The sequence below is a fragment of the Sebastes umbrosus genome, chromosome 20 (genome assembly GCF_015220745.1).
Source record: "Sebastes umbrosus isolate fSebUmb1 chromosome 20, fSebUmb1.pri, whole genome shotgun sequence".
NCBI lineage: Eukaryota > Metazoa > Chordata > Actinopteri > Perciformes > Sebastidae > Sebastes > Sebastes umbrosus.
The window spans coordinates 22180572-22204272 of record NC_051288.1 but is presented as its reverse complement, the minus strand read 5'-3'; the positions used below and the strand labels follow the sequence as shown (position 1 = coordinate 22204272).

General features: G+C 42.1%; 1 protein-coding gene across 2 annotated transcripts in view; it reads left to right on the top strand.

The window, feature by feature from the left end:
* The first annotated feature begins 1544 nt into the window (after window positions 1-1544).
* LOC119479765 (glutamate receptor ionotropic, NMDA 2C-like) overlaps window positions 1545-23701 on the top strand; it is a 57038-nt gene continuing 34881 nt past the window's right edge. Inside the window, exons 1-4 of one of the 2 annotated variants that reach the window (XM_037755692.1) lie at window positions 1545-2363; window positions 2721-2854; window positions 12193-12565; window positions 14178-14276. In XM_037755692.1, the coding sequence (XP_037611620.1) occupies window positions 12209-12565; window positions 14178-14276 (456 nt within the window). In that variant the 5' untranslated portion in view covers window positions 1545-2363; window positions 2721-2854; window positions 12193-12208. Of the gene's footprint in view, window positions 2364-2720; window positions 2855-12192; window positions 12566-14177; window positions 14277-23701 lie in introns of those variants that run through there. The other variant, XM_037755693.1, reaches the window with a different exon arrangement.

Here is a 23701-nt window from a genome sequence, read left to right as displayed (position 1 = left end):
AAAATTAAAGAGGCCCTATTATGCTCATTTTCACATGCATACTTGTATTTTCTACTAGAACATGTTTACATTAGGGCTGTCAATCGATTAGAATATTTAATCCCGATTAATTGCATGATTGTTCATAGTTAATCACGATTAATTGCACATTTTTTATCAGTTAAAAATTTACCTTAAAGGGAGATTTGTCAAGTATTTAATACTGTTATCAACATGAGAGTGGGTAAATATGATGCTTTATGCAAATGTATGTATATATTTATTATTGGAAATCAATTAACAACACAAAACAATGACAAATATTGTCCAGAAACCCTCACAGGTACTGCATTTAGCATAAAAGATATGCTCAAATCATAACATGGCAAACTGCAGCCCAACAGGCAACAACAGCTGTCAGTGTGTCAGTGTGCTGACTTGACTATGACTTGACCCAAAACTGCATGTGATTATCATGAAGGGGTCTGTAAAGGGGAGACTCGTGGGTACCCATAGAACCCATTTACATTCACATATCTTGAGGTCAGAGGTCAAGGGACCCCTTTGAAAATGGCCATGACAGTTTTTCCTTGCCAGAATTTAGTGTAAATTTGGAGCGACAAGCTAATATGACATGCTTTGCTGCGTTAAAAAAAAGTGAAGTTGGAACCAGTGAATGTTTGATGTTGAAAAATAGCTCAAACATCAATTGATTATCAAAATTGTTGATTAATTTTTCTTTCCAATTAAGAGTTTCTTCAGCTGTTTCACAAAGTTGGGAAAAAAATCCTACATTTTCCCACAATGCAAATCGATAGCATCAGTCATTAAAGTGTGTTCAGACGGAACATGAAGAACATTTAGAAGTGTCATAATTGTATACAAACGTCAATGGAAAGATGCAATCGAGCGCTTCACTAGGTGGCGTTAACTGAAGCGAAGAAAATGTTTGAACTTGTTTTGGACTTCCTGGAGACTTCTGAGATCGGTCAGAGTCTGAGCCGACACACAAACACACGGTGCAGCTCGCCATGGCTTGTTGGTACATTGGTCGAACAAACACAGACTATACAAACAGTCTGAACTCTTCTCATGATGAGTAAGCTGAACTTCATGTGTTAAATTGGTGGAAATTCCCCTTTAAAGGGACTAATTGTCTCAACAAGATCATTGCAATATGTGCTTTGTCTCTTTGTTAATCTACTGGCTTGTGTGTTTTCTGCCAAAGTAGATGAAATGTGTGTTAGTCTGTTGACTTTGTAAAAATGTATTCACACTGATGAAACAATAGACAGAGCCCTAGGGGTCCAGATTGGAAAAACAATGGGATTCATTTTGGACCTGTTGATGGGAAAGAGAAAGAGAGGGGGAATGAAACAGCAGAGCAATACAGTGAGGTGATTTGAGGAGAAGAAGGCAGGATACGTGACAGGATGAAGGTGAACAATACGGTGAAAACGGGAGCAAAAAGTGGGCTGGGAGAGGAGGAGGAGGAGGAGGAAGAGGAGGAGGGGTTGCTCTGAAGTGAGCGAGAGGGAGGAGAGGAAGGGAGGCAGGCTAAATCCTCACACCATTATTATCAGGACTCACATGCAGCCCCTCCTGTGATGGAGTGAGAGGAGATAGAAAGAGATAAAGAAAAGATGGAGTTAAAGAGGAAATGGAAAGCGGGATTACTGGTGTGACAGCACCGGCAGATGAGAGCGGCGGCAGTGCAACGGTGAGGGAGAGAGAGAAACTCTGGTGGGGGAAAAAAAAAACAAATCAGTGCAACAGGATGAGGACCTGCTAGTGCACAGCCGGCCCAACCTCGCACAACCTGCCATCTGTCCCGCTGTTCTCTCCGTGTCCCTGGCGCTCCCACCATCAACCAACATCTGGATCACCCTCGCATCCATATGGGAAAGAGAGCAAGGGGGGACACACAATCACACTCTCCCCTCATCCTTTTTTCATCACACAGGACCTGAGGAGACACATCATCAGGGATCCCTTTTCTGCGGAGTACCATCACTTCAGTGGCTCATAACTGGACCGGAGGAGAGGAAAACTTTTGCTCCAAACATGCAGAGGCGTGCACGGGACTCCTTCCACATCTGCCTGTGAGATTTTTCTAACTTCCCATGGATCTGCCGTGTCTCGTGCCCCCGAGCAGGGAGAGGGAAAAGGAGACAGAGGAGGTGGAGAGGGGGAGAAAGGAGGAGACGGCGGGGAAGCGTCACAGCCGCCGCTGCTGCTGCTGAAGTGTTACCGGCGTTCGTGCTCCTCCGCTGAAGAGGCATTTTATCACTCTTCCTCCCCCCCTTCTTCTTCTTCTTCACTCCTCTCCTCTCCTCATCCGACCAGCAGGGAGCCTGAGGGATACAGACAGAGAGCTAAACACCGTGGGTTTATGCACATATGCACACAAACACACACACACACTGGCTGCTCTTCTTCTTCTTCGTCACCCTCCTCTTTCCTCACTTTCCTTTCCCCATCTCGATGTCCTGTCTTCACCTTCATGACCACTTGTAAATCTGTGACACACACACACACAGAGAAAAGTGAGAGAAGGAGCGAAGAAAGAGGTTTTTTTTTGGTGGGGGAAGAGAGAGAAATCACATACGCTCGCTGTCACGTTGTGAAGTCCTCCAGGGGAAGTGTGCAGACATCCAAAGCTGCCAAACACACACTGATAACTCACATATACACACACTTTCTCTCACACAGAGACTTGGTCTAAATGCGTACTCCTACAGGTGCTGAGAGAGGCAGGTGAAAACCAGGTGAAAAAGGAAACAGAAATAGAGGGAAAGACATTTGGAGGAGAAAAGCAGTTGGGGGAAACGATGGAACAGCTGGAGTTCAAGTTGGATGACAGCAGAAAGCACAGGTAAGTCTATCACACACACACACATATATATATATACACACACTCCTTCACACTCTTTTTCTGACACTGTTTCACTGTCAGGTTAGTCGCAAGTTTATATATATATATATAAGTGTTATATGGAGCAATAGAGACAAGAAGCTCAGGAGGAATAAGAGTATATGAGTGCAGACATACTTTCAGTTTTCACGAGTGAAGAGTTTCCTCGAGAGGAAGCTCCCATCTGCTGCTGACAGAAACAGAACAGCCAGTTGTTACTATAACAGGAACTAAGAGGACATATTAGCATTTCTCTCTCTGAGGTTTAGTGGTTAGCTGCTTGTCTGGAGTGTGTTTAAGTGTGTAAGTGTGTGTGCACAATCCTTCCATACCTGCACGCTCAAGCTCGCTCACTCAATATGAGTTATGGATTATAGATGTTGCAGTTGCAGTGTTTTACTGTCGTATCAGTTATCTGGTAATGCTCATTGATTTGTCCCATAAGCTGCACGTAGCGGCTCTCGTTTTTCTCCATTAGTGACAGAAGCTTTCTGCTCCAGTTTAGATATATCATGTTGCAGCAGCATGTAACACAGTTCACAGTAACATAGAGCAGCGGTTCCCAACATGGGGTTCAGGGTCCCCCAAATGGGTCCCAAGATAAATCAAAAGGGGGTCTCAAGATGATTAGGGTCTAATTCTTGTGTTTTTTTTGTGAAATACTGGCTACTTTTACCTCTTAGGGCAACTGAAATCCTTTCCAAACATCATAGTTACACAGACCAGACCAGTGGTTCCCCAAAGAGGTCGCAATATGACAGAGTAGGTTATTAAAAGAAATGTTTCTTTCACACAAAATTGTATTTATTCTTCTGACTTTTGTCGGATTTTACTTTATACTTTCAGCCCTTCAAGTTTCTGAAAATGCTTTAAATTAAAGAAACCAGGGAAGATATGAGGAAAATATGTGATAACGATATTACTTGTGATAATAATGATCCTTTCTGCTGCTTTCAGTATTCTGCTAAAATACAACAAATTGCTTGTTGAATTAAAAAAAATGAGATGAAATTATTTTCAATATTATTTTATTGAAAAAATTTAACAGGCTGTCAGTCAATTAAAATATTGAATCACGATTAATCTCATGATTGTCCATTAATAATTGCGATTAATCATAAATAAGAGCTTTGTTAAGTATTTAACACTCTTATCAACATGGGAGTGAGCAACTATGCTTACGTTTTGCAAATGTATGTATATATTTATTATTGGAAATCAATTAACAACAGAAAACAATGACAGATATTGTCCAGAAACCCTCACAGGTACTGCATTTAGCATAAAGAAATATGCTCACATCATAACATGACAAACTGCAGCCCAACAGGCAACAACAGCTGTCAGTGTGTCAGTGTGCTGACTTGACTATGACTTGCCCCAAACTGCATGTGATTATCATAAAGTGGGCATGTCAGTAAAGGGGAGACTCGTGGGTACCCATAGAACCCATTTTCATTCACATATCTTGAGGTCAGATGTCAAGGAACCCCTTTGAAAATGGACATGACCGTTTTTCCTCGCCAAAATTCAGCGTAAGTTTGGAGCGTTATGTAACCTCCTTCCCCGACAAGCTAGTAGGACGTGGTTGGTACCAATAGATTCCTGAGGTTTTTCTAGTTTCATATGATGCCAGTAGCTTTAAAACTGAGCCTGATACAACATCCGAAAGATGTATTGCGTTAATGCGTTAAAGAAATTAGTGGCGTTAAAACGATTTTGCGTTATTATCGCATTATCTATAACAGCCCTAATTTAATGACATTTTAAAGTGCATTTTTCTGCTGATACTCTTTCAACTATAAATCCAAAAAGAGTGCAATTTCACAGTCTTTCGTGATGTGTTTATCGAGCAAGTTGACGTTGCAATGACGATACAAAATAAACAATATATTGTGAAAAAATAAGATGTTTACAACTGATGTACACACTAATAACGAGTTGAAAGTAGATTTGTGTTAAAGGGTCACAAGCCAAAAAGGCTGGAAACTACTGACAGACAAACAGGAATATGTGTGAGAACGTGCATGTTGCATCACTACATGTATGTTTTGGTAAGCGTGTCAGCGGATCTGAGATTTCGATTGCTTTACGTGTGATTGGCAGGGGGCCAAGCCGATCTAGAAAGGCCCCGTCCCGTCAACGTCACTCATGTTGACTGATACGTCCGGCCCGCAACGATTTCCTGTAAAGCTGTCAGATCTTCATGTGTGAGAGCAGGAACCCACAGAGAGATGGGGTTGCAATGTTAGCAGTTGAAACCCCCTAATTATGATGAATGTATGTGGCAGACGTGATGTGATATATTTCATAATAAGCTCTGGGGTTCATTCATATTGAGAGTTTAATTTGTATGTGGAAGGTTTATTAGCTGTGTGTGTGTGTGTGTGTGTGTTGTAGCATGAGCATGGACTTGCTAGAGCTGCACACACAAATCAAGCTTCACCATCCGTCCTAATGGAGGAGAGACGGAGGAAAAAGAAGGGTGGAGCAGTTGGTTGTCGTTGACAGAGTGTCTCTATGGTGTGTTTACTGTCATATACATAATTGTTAATGTAACTCCTTTAATGATGACTTCAGGGAAGAGTGATGGAGGTGCTCCGTTGAGCGGAGACTCATTAATCCAAAGTGTGCTGACTTGTATTAATCAATTTGTCAAATTTTTGTAAGCACATGTCCAAAAGACAATATATGGACTGAGGACTGAAATGGATGAATTAGGCGGTGATTCAGAGGAATGGAAGTGAACTTCATAGCAACGTATCAGGAAGAAAAAAAGTACATTTTAGGCGAGTGTTAAAAGATAAACAAATCCAATGAAAACACCCAAACCAGCAATGCTTTACTCCGTCTGTCAATACATTTCTTCATATTTTTTGGCCACTTGGAGGCAGCAGAAACAAGCTTTAAACACAACGTTAACATATGATACAAGCGATATTAGCATTAATATGGAGTTGTGTTTCTGAGGACTGAATGTAGGTTGAATATTCACTCTACTTTTAGCTCCGTTTTTGGTCTCAACCAACTCCAGAGGAAACTATCTTGATCTTTAGCTGCTAAATGCGAAATGCTAACGTGTTGGGCAGGTAGCGTAAAGTGGGTTTGTGAAGCAAAACAATGACATTCAATCAGGATAAACGCTCCATAGAGGTGAGGGAAACCGTAGAGTCGATGATAGTTGCCTGTGAGTTTGTCACTACGAGCGACTCCTTTCACATCCATGTAGTCATTTGATCTATTGTTAATATGGAATTATTAATTACAAGTAACAAAAACACAACCTGCCCAGATATCAGTTAGATAACCAGCATCAGGAAATGGAGTCATTGCTGCAGAATAAGTTTGGGATTCCTTGGACTGATCTCAAGTCTGCATAATTGAGGCTCTAGAGAATCCTGATGTTTCATGCAGCTGTCAGAGCGCCACGCCTGCAGTATGTTGATGAGAGGAAGGCCGTCTACTACATTAATACTAGCCCCGCTAATTCAAGCTCCCTAATTAATGCAATCAAATCAGCTACGAAGGTGCTGTATAAAAAGGTTCAAGGCAGACATGTTGATAATTCTCTGGTGGTGACGCTCATCCCATCAACTAGATCCTCTCCGCTCATTTCCTCCTCACCCCCTGGGGACTCAGTATAGGGACTCCATCATATCCCAGCTAAGTAGTTAAACGACTGAATTCTCCCTACTGTATAGACGCTATATGTCCCAGGAGGTATATGTGTGGTAATTTAACAGAGGTAAAGCATCAGCTGAACAAGTTGTCCAACAGGTTTTCTCATAATGAACAGAATGGTATTGTTTATTCTGGGCATGTGTGGTAGACAGTGTAGCAATGAATGTTGATCTTTTTTTTGCCCACTGTTATGAAGGAGTCATATTATTATTCTCTTTTAAGACACTTGAAAGTGCGACATGTTAATCGGCTTCTGGACAAACAAGAGTTTGTGTTTACACTATAGACTGTATATAAGAAGTGGACGTAGTCAACGTGACGTCATCCATTGGTTTGTGGACTGCAACTAGAAGTAACTCGACAGGGTGGAGCTAAGTACAATCAAAAGCTGACCATTAAAGTTGGGGGCGGGGTGGGAGAAGTGGATATAGTCATCGTGACGTCACCCATTGGTTTGTGGACTGCCGTGTTGAAGCCTCGATTTCGGCATTTTGGCCGTCACCATCTTGTTTTTTTGCAACCAGAAGTGACACCAAAGGGTGGAGCTAAGAACAACCAAACGCATAAACGAATAAAGACATTTTTAGGCGACCAAAAAGGTAATAATTGACTTTCGTGAACTGAAATCACACTGTGAAAAGGTTAAAGTTGTAAGACGAAAAAACGGACAACTCCCAGACTGGACAACGCCGTGGTAGCAACCTGTCAATCACAAGGTAGCCCCACCCTAAAGCATCCCCTGCTTTATGGTCTATTTGACTCTAAATGGGACCATAATTTACTAAATGAACATCATGCTGAAACTAGCGATTGAGACCATAAACTCATGTTTACAATGTTTACTGAGGTAATAAATCAAGTGAGAAGTAGGCGCATTTTCTCATAGACTTCTATACAATCAGACTTCTTTTTGCAACCAGAGGAGTCGCCCCCTGCTGGCTGTTAGAGAGAATGCAAGTTTGAGGCACTTCAGCATTGGCTTCACTTTTCAGATCCTGGTTTATACTTCATGAGCAGAGCGGTGAACAGTTCAATGGAGGAATGATTTTGCATTTATTGGATGTTTTATTTGATTCTCCGAGGCCAAGAGGCAGAAAGTACAAAGTATTATTCTGGAAAAAAAATTTTTATCATTCGATAAATCATCCATAAATCTTCTTGAGAGCTGCAGCCAATATGAGGGTTCTTACATGGGTAGAAAGAGGGCCGGTAATGGAGGATAGATGCTTCATCTATCCTCCACACTTGATGATGAAAGGTAACTAGCCGCACACTCCTCTGATGTTGTCATGCCTTTCTTTCACTCTTTTGCCAGCACTGCCACACAGTGATCCTGTTGTTCTTTCCTCCCATCATGTCTTCCACAATGTATCACCACAGCTGGATGGTTAGTTTGTTATTAACAGCACGTTGTAGGATGAATTTGGATGTGTGTAATCATATCGATGCTGACGCAGGTACAGTCTGACGTGGGTCCCAGTGAGGGAGTTTTTCCCACATAGCAGAGCAGCGCTCCGTCTGGAAATCTCTATAATAACAGACAACCTGTGCACGCACCACCACGCTCACTCACCCACTCAATCTGCACACGTGAATATCATTTTGGAAAGTAAGTGCACAAACACAACAGGATTGAAGGATTACGCATTTTTTTGATGATGTGGAGTCTGACGTTTTGCTGTCTCTCTCTCGCTCTCTTTTTGGCTGCAAGTCAGACGTCGTTTTTCATTTATTTAATTTAAAAATCAGTTAAAAAGATAAGAAGATAATCAGCTGATTGTTGTTGTGTTTGTGTGTGATTTTTAATTCAGACGCAACACATTGCGGTCCGTCCCTCGTGCTCACATCCTTTCTGTGTTGTAATCACACTCTGTTATATTGCTGCTAATCTGGAGCAGACACACCCACTCAATCAATTTCCCGACCACCACCCCCACCACACAAACACACACTGCTAATCTGAGGCCCCATTATGCTGCCTTTTTTCCAGAGATTACACTGTTAAATGTACACTTGACCTGCTCTCCGGTCGTATGATCCACCCAGTCAGCATTCGCCTGTTCTCTCGCACGCTGTTACTATCATATGCAATCATCTTCCTGTTACAACTACCTTCCCCCTCCACCTCTCTGATCTTTACATTTTGAGTTATATAATTACTTCTAAAATATTACTTTTGTTTTGTGAGTGTTTGTACAAATCGCCCATACTTGAAATTCATTGCTTTTCCTGAATTACTGTCATTTGCGTAGTACTGTTTGCAAATGCAGGGAGTTTGAATTCTTAAAAGCAAATAAAATTCAATACAGATATTGCAAACTCTTCTCAGTTTCCTCTGGTTGTTGAAAAAAAAGGAGTAATTTAAGAAATGATTTGAAATAACAAATTCTACTTAATTTGTGGCAGTGCAGCGCTGAAGAGTTTACACACTTATTTCTGCATAAACCACCAAATTAAAATGAAACCACGGGTGTAAATCTCCACATAATCTTTATTTTTAGACACTTTTTCCTCCAGACAGTAGACACACAGTGTAATTATTGTGTATATTTGCAGCTTGGTTATAAATCTACCTCAGAATATGAACATATTCTGATCCACAGATTTTTAATAATGTTACGCAACAACTTCTCACAACCCAAAGATATCAAGTTGTCTCCGTCCACAATATTAATCTCACTCTGTACCTCTCAGGTTGTAAAATTAGCTATATGCACGGCGGTTGGTAAATAAAGGAGTGGGCTGAGGATTATAAGTGTTACCTTGTTTTTTTTAGTTTTATTTAGCAGTACATAAATAAATATTCAGAGTAATTGTTTGTCTTGTATTCCACAGATTATTCAAAATACAATTGGATGCAGTTTGTCTCATGTCTGCCAATTAGAATCTGTTCCCTTTTGAGTTTTGCTGCGTGGGGGGCGGGGGGGTTGTTTGTTTTTAATCACAACCTAGCACTAGTGGGTGGTGGGTTAACGGCTGCTCTCTGCTCACATCAAGATATGATGATTCATTGGAGACAAAGTGAGTCAAAACAAGCAATCCCAGGATTTACAAGAGAAAACGAGTAAAACAGCCTCCTGCAGTGGGTAAAATCTGCATTAACTCCCCGGGGGATCTGCATAAATCATAGTTTTTATCAGAGATTTTGAGAGGTGGTTTAATGTGTGCCCTCCAGGAAACCCATGTCTCTATGGATTTGATACTACAGCTGAAATGTCACTATATGCAGATGACACTGCTCAATATATTTCTATTACATAACTCGGTTTTACAGAAAGACAATGTGCAACATCATTTACCTTTTGCATACTCAAATATCTTAAAGAAAACTTCAACAACAAAACAAAAACATTGCAATGTTTCCACATACAACGGTTTGTATGATATCTTACAAAAAGTTATTCATTTTTCGTGCATTCTCCTACGAATGTCCAGCAAAACTTCTCAATTTCCACTCGTTACTTGCACACAGTCTTTTAGAAATAAAGATTGTGCTTTGGGTTAAAATGACTACGAAATTGACGTTACTTAAGTACGGAAGCTATGTGACAAATAAGTCAAACATTGACTTCTGACTACTGGGTGAAAGTCCGGTGTTTTTGGTGTTTCGAGTTCGTTGCTCTTTATACATCCTGTTTCACAATTACGTGGATTACATAAATTGATTCTGTGGGATATATATACATATTACAGTGCATTACTTTTTGTAGATATAGCTACGAATGGTGTATGAGAACAGCCTGAAAACACACAGGTCTTTGAAGTGATCCTTAATAAAGGCAACTCCATGTCCATTATTCCAGGTATAACCCTTTATTGACTAAAGGTGCATCTATCGGTAGCACGTAATAACAGGGATGGATTGTCTTTCAAAGGTTCAAATTAGATATTTCATTCTAAGGGCACCTAAAGCCCAGGAGCTGAAAACCTTATTAAGATGAATGATGATTGATATGCCGGGAGCATGAACAGTGAGGAGAGGTGGGACACATTTAACCCAGTGTTGCTTTGAAAGAAGCTTTGAATCAAAGCTTGGGAGATGTTGTTAATTATCAGGGTGTCTCTGATGGCCACAGATGAGACCGACACTTTATATAAAACCCCCTACCAAATACATGTGTGTAGTTGGCGATCTTTATTTGCTGTAAGAAAGCCCACCTGCCTTTATTAAAGCTTCAAAGGTATTGATTCAATAAGGGAAGATCTTCAAACAGCTAAAATCTGATTGAAGCGGCCTGCTCCAAATGCAAATGTTGAAGGTTTACTTGTCGCTGTGAGTTGTATGGTGAACGCACAACAAAAAGTAGGTGTTGATCGTAGCAGTGAGTAATTTTAAAAGAGGGTTAAACAATTTTGGGGCATACTTTACGTATGGCTTTCATGTTATGTTTCTTGTTATGTATATAACTGTTAAAGCCTCAGCGAAATTACATATTTCTGACTTGCATTAGTGTATACGCATGTGGCGTAATCCACGACATTCATTTGTTTTAGTTACGACTTTGTAATAATAATACAAAAACTAATCAAAAAATAAATTATCATGTATTATTATAGATTAAGATAAGACTTCATTGATCCCCTCGGGGACTTTCACAAGCTACCCAGCAGTATATGAAATAATTAAAATGAGCTCCGCCTTTACCAGCTGCAACATTAAAGTGATGAAAACATTAATGCATCAATAATTATAATCCAAAAATATGATATCCATCACTCTAAAATGGGCCATTCTGCATAATGAGTACTTATACTATTTGTAAATTTCATACATTTTGGTGTGAATACTTTTGCAATGACGTAAAAATTTGAATGCAGTTTTTCTATAGTGTGGTATTGCTACCTTTACCAATCTGAGTACTTCTTCCACAACTATTTTTGTTGTATTTAAACTACTGATGACACCAGATGGTGTATGTACATTTAACGCGGTACCATAAACTTGTGTTAAACTTGCCATGAAGTGTGGTTAAAACTAAATAGTTATTGGTTTTTAACAACATGTGCACATGTAATTAAGTTCAAATAAAGTCACCAAAACTGGAATTTTACACGTGCACCACCAGCCAAACACGTTTACAGATTTCAACAGCAGTTAGTGTCGTAGCTTTTTCACTTGTTGTATTTTTAGGCTGATGACATCACCCCACGTGGAGCGAGGCAGGCTGAAGTAATGTAATGTAATGTAATACCAACGACGAGGGTTGAGGACCTGTGCGACAGTTTTTGGCATCCTGCTTGCAGTGTGTGCGTGTGTGTGTGCGTGTATGTGCGTGTGTGCTGAATCAGAGATGTGTAGAGATGGAGAGGTGATTACAGTCACGACACTGGGGGTTGGATTATGGAGGATTACATGCACGCATACTTGCATACACTGACACACACACACACGGTTGTCCTCATGACACAGGAGTCTAAATGCAGAGCTAATACTGTCATACAAAAGGGTCATAGAGGGAGAGAGAGAGAAATAAAGGGTGGATATGTACAGACGGATTATGTTGAATTATGTCAAAGACATCATAAAAATAAAGCAGCTTGTATGTTTGACTGTTGCTCTCTTTCCTTTCGTTCTCTCATCCCCTCCCGCCTTCTCTCTCTCTCCCCCTCCTTTCCAGGCAGTAGGCTGCCAACATGGCCATTCCCAGGGGACATCCTCCTCCCTCTCCTTGGCCTCCTCTCTTCCTCCTCCTCCTCTTCCTCCTCCTCCTCCTCTCCTCCCCGCTCCCCCTGCAGGCCCGGCCGCTCCTCCTCCACCCGACCATCAACGTGGCGGTGGTGTTCAGCGGCTCCAGCTACCAAAACGAGGTCAGAGGTCGTCTCAGCGGGGAGAACTTTGTCGACTTCCCCGTGGTGGTCAGCCCAGTGACCGTGCTGGTCAACGACACCAACCCCCGTGACCTGCTGACACGCCTGTGCGATACCATGGCAACGGAGAAGCTGCACGGCGTAGTGTTTGAGGATGACGTGGGCTCTGATGCCGACACTCAGGTAAAAAATGATTAATGCATTTTGGGAGTTTTTGATCAAATATCATCTCCAGAGTCACAGTGTTCAGTCACCCACATCCGCGTTTCCTGATGCACAAGGCAACATTTTTATGTAAAAAAGCACCTTTCCTTTCAGCTTTAATCACAAAGCGGGTTGCAAAAAAGAAGAACTATTTGAGATGCCAAGCATGTGCATCTTTGCTCAAATTTAATTATGGTGTTGGTTTCTGATTGTAAAGGGAGAAGAAGTGACAAGAAGTGAAATGTAAATAGTCCCCGAAACAGTGCTCCTACTAGGGGAAGGTGAGCTCGAAGTATGGTCATTTAATGCAACTAAAAAGTTGCATTTACTCTTCAAAATACAAAACTTCTACTACAAACTTCAATGATTTTTAGTACACAAGATTGCTGCATTACAGTAACAAGAGTAGATGTAATTTGTTACCGCCTGATTCAGCCTAAAACTTACGTTCCCATATTACGAAACTGCATTGTCAATTACATTTCAAGGGAACGTATTTTCTCCCGAATTATGTTTGTTTTTGACGAATCACAAATACGTTTCTAATCAAAGTCTGCGTAGTGAGGAGGACGGGGTGGACGGTTGGGTCAAACACATGACTTTCACCCAGGAGACAGGTGTTTGTGTCCCGTGTGAAACCAAAAGTACTTATTGTAACCCACACCATGATCTTTTACTAAACCTAACCAAGTAGTTTTGTTGTCTAAACGGTTAAAAAACTAAAACGTGCATATACACGTATGTAGAAATGTTGATATGAAACATATTTTTGGTTCAGAAACATTGAGATTCCACATATCTGGGGTTTGTAGAAACATACAATGCCAACGTTTTATTCTGGCGACTGAGTTGACTGAATACATTCCCCTCCTCAAAACACATTTAAACCTGGATTGTTTACATCCATGTTTATTTGCAAGCAGTTTTCTCTTTCACTACCTTTTCCCGGGGCACTGCTGCGTTTCTTGGTGCGTTACCTCCACCTGCAGATTGGTCTAATAATGTGAAAACCATTGGCAGGAGTGTGTATCGCGTCACCTGCGTGCTTGTGTGTGTGTGCGCACACGAACAAACAAAACGGTGCTCCATAGCGCTCCTAGTGGTCCAAAAAACTCCACACGATACTTGAAAGAAGTTCTTGTCAAAACCCCAGGAAGAGCAAATTTTCGTACTGGAATTACAACTTCCGCGTCCGTCACGTGATGCCATTGGGCCCCAAAAAGACCTTTTCCCATAGACTTACATTGGGAAAGAGACGTCTTTCATAGGAATGAATGGGAGTCCGCCTCCAACGCTGTATCCAGTTCTCTTTATACATCCATGTTTCTCATCCACGTGTCTTAAATGTTGAGACTCAAAGTTGAAATTTGAAGCATCAAATGATTGAAAGCTCCAGAAAGCTTGGCAGTGGAATGAATTTTCATTCTTGAGTGGCATTTTGGTTTGACTCATGCCTCTGGTTGTTTCACTGTAGTCAAGTATCAGAATTTAATCTGAGTTTAAGGTCTCTAACCGTACAACGTGATCAGAATAGCTCTGTACTATCACTGGTGCAACATTTTTTTACTTTCTTTGTCTGTTTTGTCTTCAGGTTGCAGAAGTGGCACAGATCCTGGACTTCCTCTCCACTCAGACAGCTCTGCCAATCGTGGGCATCAGTGGCGGCTCCGCAGTTGTCATACCATACAAGGTAGTGTCAAAATAATGAGCCCATCATTCCAGCACTGGAGCTCTCGAACCGGAGCTGGAGTAGTAGTCTGCCTTTCTTGCTATGCTACAGTGATGACACACAAAAAAAGTCCCAGAGGTGGTGGTATAACATTTGTCACCGACAGCATAATTAGCGATTTAGGAGGCAAGAAAAAAACAGATTCTAGTAATAAGATGAACAACAACGTGTAATGTAAACCCCGTCAGCAGCAGCCGCTCACAGCCTCCTGTCTTAGTCAGAACTCTTCTACAGCAGCGTCATTCAGCTTTAAACAACTTAAGTAGGTCAAAGCGGTGAAACCTACTTTGGCAAGCAACTGGCTGCATGCAAATATTTGGAAATGAGCAATACAGATGGGTGAATTATCAGCGATGACTGCAGTCATCGACCTTCATCAGCTCCCCCTAATCCCTGGGAAAAGTCTGAGTTGTGGGAAGGGAAACTTTGCGAGACAAATGCTACGGACGATCTACGCCTCAATCAATCATCCCGGCGCACTTGAAGAGTAGCAGGTTTTTCCTGCTATGATATAGCGTGTATCTCGTTGATGAATGGAGATGGAGAGCTGTGTAGTGAGATTGTAAAGAGGAGATTGATGACACCAGACAGATTCTTAATCTATACTTTCTCTCTGCTTTTGCAAAATGGCTCCATCCCTTCTTCCTCTCACGCTCCACGCTTTTCCGCCTGTCTTCCCTTCCTTCCTTTAATTGCTTAACCGCCATCATCAACACCTTGTATTTATAGAGCCAACTCTCACACATAGAAACACACATGCAAATGAACACCCTCTTCATTTTAGAGCACACACGCGAGAGCCAAACGGGGATGCATTCCTACGCCTATCCACCGCAGCAGGAAGCATCCAAAATGAATTGAAAATGTAATCTATGTGGCTGCGGGGCAACATTTTGTAAACCATAGCATGTTGTATTTATCAGCTTCCTGTTAATCAAAAGGTACGTGCAGATGTCACGTCATAGATATTAAACAGGAGGAGTTGTAGCTGCAGGAGGGTGATTGATTTGCTGCATTTTGATGGCGGAGCGGGAAAGGCTGAGTGAGTGAGCAAGAGACAAGAGAGAGGAGGAAGATGCTTCGATGAAGCTTGTCTGACAGCTGCCTGAAGGCAGTGTTTCACTTTCTCACAGATGAGTCTCTCTTCCCTCTTTCAGGAGTGAAATAGTCAATTGTTTCCTTTCCTTCTCCGTGTTTTGTCTCTGTCCACTTCTCACCTTCCATATTTCCCACAAGTCTCTCCAGTTTCCCTCCATCACCTTTACTCTTTGACACATTTTCGATCCAGTTTTTTTTGCGCGCTGGCTGAATCCATTAAGGCTGTGGCTAGAAGCGAGAGGCCTGTTCTCCTTCCTGCTCTCTCTGAGCTCCAGGACCCCATTAAACTGTTAATTAGACCCTTCAGGAGGCTGAGGCCCCCCCACAGCTCTCATCATTCACCCACAAAAAATCCAAAACATTCACTTCTTTTCCTTCTATTTTTCTGTTTTGCTTTGCTAACACATTCTCACTCCTAACTCGTCAGATACCGCTGCTTGGTCAGCGCCCCTCGGCATCGGAGACGACGTACGGTGTACCCCTATACTTGCCAACCCTCACGATTTTCCCGGGAGACTTTTTCATTGCCCTCTCGCGGTTTCCTCCCAGGGTCACAATTCTCCCGTATTTCTCCAGATTTATGACAAATTTTCACACTTTTAATTCCTTTTCGTTATCTTAGCCTGTCTGGAACTGAACAGCGTGTATAATCCCTACTCTTTCCACCCGGACGACAATAGAGCTACACCAACTGTCGTTTCCCGGCAGAAGAAAGCAATTTCCGCTCATGTTTAGGCTGCACTCGCTACAGCGTGCAGCGCCCAAAGTAGGGCTTTGCTCGATGCCGTGAAAAGCTGTCGTGGTGCGGCGCAAGCCGTTGGAAGTAACGCGTTTCAGAGCGCTACGGTGGCGTTGTCGCGTTGTGTCTGAAAGGACCTTCATTGAGTGACAGATAGAGAGAGAAATGGAGAGAACTAAGAGAAAGAAATACTCAAGCAGGCGCAATAAATAAATAAAAACGGATGAATATTAGTTCAGTATCAGAGATTCACACGGCAAATTCACACCAGAGGGGTGAATTATTCAGCTTTCTTTCCTGCGAGTTAAAGGTGAAAAATCAAAAGTTTAACATAAAAATGGTTTTGAAATCCTTCCTTTATTTAAGGTCTCAAGGTCGGCAAGTGTGTGTACCCCTCTTGCATTACTTTTGGTTGTGTCAGGGATGGCGTGCCAATATACGGTCGTTATGTGCATAGTGTCCTTTCAAAATAAACTTCTGTTTTCACAGGAAGTTAGGTTTAGGCAATACAACCACTTTGTTAGGGTTAGGAAACGGTCATGGTTGGCGTTAACTTCACTGACTACTCACGTCGACACGTGACAAAATAAGTCAGCGTTACTTTTAGTTTCACACGGGACACGAACGTCTCCTGGTTGAAAGTCTTGAGTTTGTTTGACCCCTCACATCCTCCCGTCCTTAGCTGACTCTCACGCTCTTAATACTACGTCATTTGCTCCGACCGCTGAGTAACGATGCGGGTGGGTTTACATTGGAGTTAGTTGAAAGCTTGGTTTGTCACATACTGTCGCTAAAGGGTGCCTCCGTGCGTCGGTTTCCGATGCCGAGGAGCACTTACCAAACGGCGGTATTTGCCGAGTTGGGAGCAGGAACGAGTTGGCCTTGCATAACCTCCCTCTTCACCCTACCCGTCGCTGCTTCACCTTATATCGACACGGAGGTGTTCGTATCTACCCCAGACGTGCTTTTGACGGGCAGTTCATCCACTAAAGTGTCTCTGAGCTTTCAAAATATTTGGGGCAAAGTTTGTCAGATATCTAACAATCTCTCGGTGTGTAATTTGCAGAACCAATCGCGACGGGTTCAATCTGGGTTATTTAACCTCTCTGCTTGACAGCGGCAAAAGACAAACGCACAGATGGGACGTTATCTCTCATACTGAGCGACCGTTTGCCTGACGAGCCCAAAGTGTTGAGTGACAGTTCTCTATATAGCACAAAGAGTAAAGCACTCTCCTCTGAGGCCTGCCTGTCGAAGGCCTCATTCAGCCCTCCTCCTCCTCACACTCCCCCCGCCTCGGTCTCTTTCTCTCTCTTATGCACTCCTTTGTTGTCAGCAAGGAGGGAAAAAAAAGCTTGTCAGAGGTGTCTGGCACAATGGGACAGGTGGATTGGACGGAGAAAGACATATGTGTGAGTGCATGATTCTCTTAGCGGATAAAAGAGCTCAATAGTGCTTGATTATCAATAGCCTGATGATGATGAATATCTTTGATGGCGGGTTTTAAAAAGAAGCAGCACCCGCCTGAGCCGCCTATTTATGGTTCCTGTCTCAGTGATCTCTCTATGGCAAACAACAAGGAAGGAGGGAATGAGACAAAGATGAAAAGATTGAAGGGAGGAGAGGAAGTGTGTCTTTTGTCAGATGGCACACGAACGTCGAGCGAAAGCAAAGAGGAGGAAATGAGACAGCGTGAGGAACCGGCTGAGAAAAGACATAAAGACTGTTCAATAGGGAGGGAAAAAAAAATACTGCGATGTGTCTCTGTGAGGAGTTTGAAATCAGGAGTGTTTTGTGTGTGTTCTCGGCTGGCTGGCTGAAGCACGACATGGCCAAGTATGTATGTATATGGACACAAACATTACACTTATATGTGACTGTTGAACATTTCCTTCCAAAACCACTGGGCATTCATCTGCTGCTGTAACAGCCTCCTCTCTTTTGGGAAAGCTCTCTACAATATTTCTGAATCTGGCTGCAGGGTTTTGCTCTCATTCAGTCACAAGAGGATCAGTGAGGTCGGCCACTGATGTCGGTGCTCCGGTTCATCCCGAAGGTGTTGGATGGGGTCGAGGTCAGAGCTCTGCGCGGGCCAGTCGAGTTCTTCCACACAGAAAAAAAAACCCCAAACAAAAACCTTTCCCAATCTGCTCCCACAAAGTTGGAAGCACACTATTTTCTAAAAAATATTGTGTAAACAACGAAATCAACAATGAACTTGTATATTGTTGAATGAGCTAACACTTTGGTCGTTCAGTTGTACTTAGCTCCACCCTCTTGTGTTACTTGTGGTTGCAAAAAGCCAACATGGCGATGGCCTAAATACCGAACTCGAGCCTTCAAAGCAGCAGTCCACAAACCAACGGGTGAAGTCACGGTGACTACGTCCACTTCTTATCATCTTAGGGTGATGGAAGGTGTGGTTCGCCTAGACCAGGGGTCGGCAACCTGCAGCTCCGGAGCCACATGCGGCTCTTCAGCTCCTCTCCAGTGGCTCCCTGTGGATTTTTAGAAATGGATATGAATAACTGTTTTTTGTTTACATTTTCATTTTTATTTATCATTGCTGTAGTTCTATGGTACGACAGTACGACGGAGTATTAGGGCCACATTGAGGAAAAAAAAAAAATCGGAGATTTCAAGAATAAAGTCATATTATGAGAATAAAGTCTTAGGTTTACGAGAAAAAAAGTCGGAATATTACGAGAATAAAGTCATAATATTATAAAGTAGTAATTTGACATGCTATTTTCTTTTTTTCTCGTTAAGTTATGACTTTATTCTCTTAATATTACGACTTGTTTTCTCGTAAAGTTATTACTTTATTCTGTAAATCTCAGATGTTTTTCCCCTCAATGTGGTCCTAATACTACGTAGTACATTTGCACTTTGGAACTCACTAACTCAGTAACATTGTGACTCGTACTATGCTTGAGTGAATTGTGATGAACAAAAGGAAGAATTTACATTTTTATCCTGCCTTGAAATGTTTTCTCGATTAGACAGTGGATAACACCACTATAGTAATGTCGTACCGTAGACCTACATCAATGATAAATAAGAATGAAAATGTAAACAAAAAACAGTTAACCATTTCCATTTTTATAAATCCACAGGGAGCCACTGGAGAGGAGCAAAAGAGCCGCATGTGGCTTCGGAGCCGCAGGTTGCTGACGCTAGAGGGGTACCTATAGCGTCATAGTTTGAAGCCTAGGGCCACTGACCAAGTGTCGATATTTGAATAGTTGGGAGTGAGAATATGTTGGCTACGAGTCCAATAAAATAACCTTCTGTGTAGCTCTGACTTGATACGAGTGGCAAAGATCATTCAGACCGGCACCGGTGAAATTATGATATAACACCGGACTATCTAAAAAACATTATCATCCCTGAGCTTCAAATACGGCTGAGTTTTTGAAAAGGTGACATTTCGTAGATGAATGACTCTCCCAGGACATATAACAGAAGATAATAGCTTTTTGTAAAACCAGTCGAATTTAGTCTTAAGCACTTGTTCAATAATGAGGGTGTAATAAAACATTCTTGTTATGGCTGCTCTGAGACACTTTTGGAAGAGAACAGTTAACTACAGATGACAACTCGTATCTATTATTGTGAGGCACCATTACAGTAAATCTCTGTGTTTGATTTGAGGAAACACATAGTGAATGTTTGATCACTCACAAACCCGTTTTTTTGTTCATTACGGTTACAAAACATCAAATATTGAGTGATGGCGGTTGTAGACGATGATAAAGGCTGGAATAAACAAAGCCGACAGCTTTATGTGTTTGCCAGTAAACAGGAACAAAAGTGCCTTTTAAGTGTGCACATGATGGATTTTTTGAAGCAAAGAAACTGTTGAGGTTGAGTATTCAAGCATATAACGTCATTTATTACAATTTGAGGCTGTCAGTAGAAGATTATATTTCAGGAGTTACAGTCTCAGTCCTGGCTGCAGTCTAAGGTCACACTCTGTTTGTGATATTGGACCGAAGTGATGCAACGAGCCAGACGTGTCTCATTGGATCAGTTTCTTTTTTTGGGGGGAGGTTGTGGCCAGACTGACCCGCTTTCTCCCGTTTGTCCTTCTGTCTCTTCTCTCACTTCTGTCTCTCTTGGCCTCATGATCCAGAAACTTCATAAACAGGTCATGAGAAGCCCAGATTGGCTGCACAGTATCCCCACTGGAAACAGTTTTTTTATCGCTGGGAATGAAAGCACGTTAATGTCCAGGCCACCCTCAGAGCTTCACAGTAATAATTTCAATAAGGTAGTCGGTCAAACTACTAATGCTGTGGTGTCAGAAACAGAAGTGTACTGTAGTGTTTGTGGATTGTTTGATTATACGCTGCTTAATCAACCGCCTTGATTGAAGCCCCTGCCTTTTCTTCCGTAACGTGGTGATGTCACCAAGTAACACATTTGCATAATGGCTAGTTTAGCACGCCCTCAAACAAAGTTATGCCCGGTTCAGACTACACGATATCAGCCCGATTATAGCCCGACACGGTCCGTCGAAGGGTGTTGACTCGGATCGAGAATGATAAATGAGTGTCGTGTGCGAAAATCATTCGTTTTATTGGAGCACAGACGCAGACACAGCTGTAAACAGAAGCATATGGCTACTTATTATGCAGAATGATGTCATCAGACCTTCCTCGCAGTAGGATATTCAATCTAGGTTGTGTCGGAGTAAAAAAACACCACCGCCGTTGCGTCTTTGCACATGGAGCATCCTATTGCGCTTTCGCTTCTCCCTGTGAAATATATTTTGATTGTTTTCACCTGGAGCCTCGTGGGCCCCTTTACATGGTCGGGCCCCAGTAAGCCCGTATATTAAGGGGAACATGGGACAGACGCGTAGTCTGTCATGTGTCGCGGCCAAGTCACGACAAGAATTTATGACTCTCCCATAGTGACCATCGTAACCGTCAAAAATATCGTGTCTGATCCTGGCATTAGATAGAGCGGAGCTGGAGCGGAGTCCGAAGAGTTTGGTTACAATCAGAGCGTTTCAGACAGAGGGTGAAAAGAGGTGCTGCAAAGAATGAGAAAAATAAAGCGTTTTTTATCATTAAAGCATGTGAACATGTTCTAGTAGAAACACCAAATACAAGTATGCACCTGAAAATAAGCATAATAATAGGTCCTCTTTAAGCAGCAGAAAATGGTAATAATGAAACAAAAGCTTGATCTTGTAAATGTACTTTCCACCACTGGAGATGGAAGCTTCCATTTGTACAAGAAGGAAGAGTGACACATATACTGTACGTAGATGTATCTGAGTCCATATGAATGAGTATCTGCGACCTACTTCCTGTTTGACCCATCGACGGCGCGCGGGGGGGGAGGTACAGCAGAGTTCTCCCCGTGAGAGGAGACGAGTGCGTGAGCAACCACCATGTCCACCGTCTTCCTGTCACATTACCATACGCTCCTGCAGTAGGACTGCTAATTACGTCTGTGTGTGACAGCCTCACTGCCAAGGTGGCGAGAACAAGACGGCTGGGAAGTGGAGGACGGGCGCTGGTGGTGGTGGTGGTGGGGGGGTGGGCGTTGAACTCTGTCTTCTCATGTGAGCGTACGAGTTAAGACGCAGAAAAGAAGGTGATTTTGTTGTAACTCTTGCTTGATTGCACTGTGAAGAGGGAACGTGGAGGTTTCATCACATTTGCTTGTTTGATTTTTCACATTTTAAGATGCTGCTAATTGGATGATGAAACACTTGTTGGCCCGAGGGAGGTCACTACATTATTTGCCTGTTTAATAGCTCAGACTCAAAACTAATTGGATTTTAATGACACTTGTTCAAATGTTGCCACTCCTCCGTCATATCACAAAGTGAAGTGGGCCACTATAGAGCTAACCAGGGCTGCCAATCCAGAGCCGCGTCTTTATTTATTCAGTGACAGCCTGGCATGGTTGTGTATACGGCTATTTTTAATAGCTATTTCTGGTGCACAGCCCAGTCAGTGGTCTGCTGGAGTTTGAGCCGACAGAGGTGATTCTCAAACAGAGAATAAAAACTGGTCAGATTGAGTGAAGCAAGTTGTGATATTCTTGTGTTATTCCTCGGGCTGCCCGGCTCTCTGGGGCTTCGCAGAGCCTCCGAGCTGTGGGAGAGGAAAAGAGCAACGGGGGGGAGATATGACAGTTATTCACCTCTGAGACGAGAGCAGACTGAGAAGATCTGAGACCTGGTCCCAAATGGCACTTGACAGTTTAACACTATCTGCTCCCTCCTGCTTCACTCTCTCTTCATGCATGTTTGCCTCCGTATTTTAAACTTCCTGTCTCCACTTAGTGTAGGATGCTGCTGTACAGCATAAAGAGAGAGACCGTATTACCCCGATCTTCGCCGTCTTGCACCAGCAGTCCGTCATCGAAATCAGAATAAAGCCCCTGCATGTTCTTGCACCTGCTTACATCACAGGTGCGGTTATGGCCTGCAGCACTGTACGGCCCCTCAGATCTTCCATCCAAGCTCTGATATTACACAGTTCCACCTAAAAAGACGCAGGGACACGGCGTCCAGTCTGTGGAACACTTTCAGTTGCATCTGTTAAAATGTGTTTCAAGTTTTGATGTTTACACGTGATCGCATTTTTTAGTGTGTTCTGCACATACTTGTACACATATAAGGTACGTGTGTATCCACCCATTAATAAAGGACTTCTCCTGGACCTCTCGGTATAGGCTAGTCCAGGGGTCTCTAAGCAACCTGCGGCTCCGGAGCCTTTTAAGCCCCTCTCCAGTGGCTCCCTGTGGATTTTTTAAAATGGAAATAACAGTTTTTTGTTTGCATTTTGATTTTTATTTATCATTGTTGTAGGTCTATGGTACGACAGAGTATTAGGGCCACATTGAGGAAAAATAAATAAATCGGAGATTTCGAGAATAAAGTCATAGGTTTACGGGAAAAAAGTCGTAATATTATGATAATAAAGTCATAATAATATAAATTTGGAATTTTACGTGTTATTTTCTTTTTTTCTCCTAACGTTATGACTTTATTCTCATAATATTACAACTTTTTTTTCTCGTTAAGTTATAACTTTATTCTCATAATATTACAACTTTTTTTCACATAAAGTTATGACTATATTCTCGTAATATTACGACTTTATTTTCATAATGTTATGACTTTTTTCTCGTAATATTATGACTTTATTCTGGAAATATCTGATTTGTTTTCCCTCAATGTGGCCCTAATACTCCGTAGTATATTTGCTCTTTGGCCCTCACTGCATTAGACTTATATACTATATACTTAGACTATAAACTGTTACCTTCATCACAATGCTCAAATGTTTTGCAGCTCCAGACAGATTCTTTTTTTTGTTGCCTGATATGGCTCTTTTGATGGTAAAGGTTGCTGACCCCTGGGCTAGTCTAAATTTGGTTGACAAGTGTGAGTTTTTTAGAAATATAACCAACAGCAGACTGAATTTCAAAACGTTGTTAAGACGTGTTGAAGTATAGTAATTTAAAGCCAGAGTTGGTAATCTTCCTCAAAAACATTTTGTTATATTTGTTGAAAATCTCA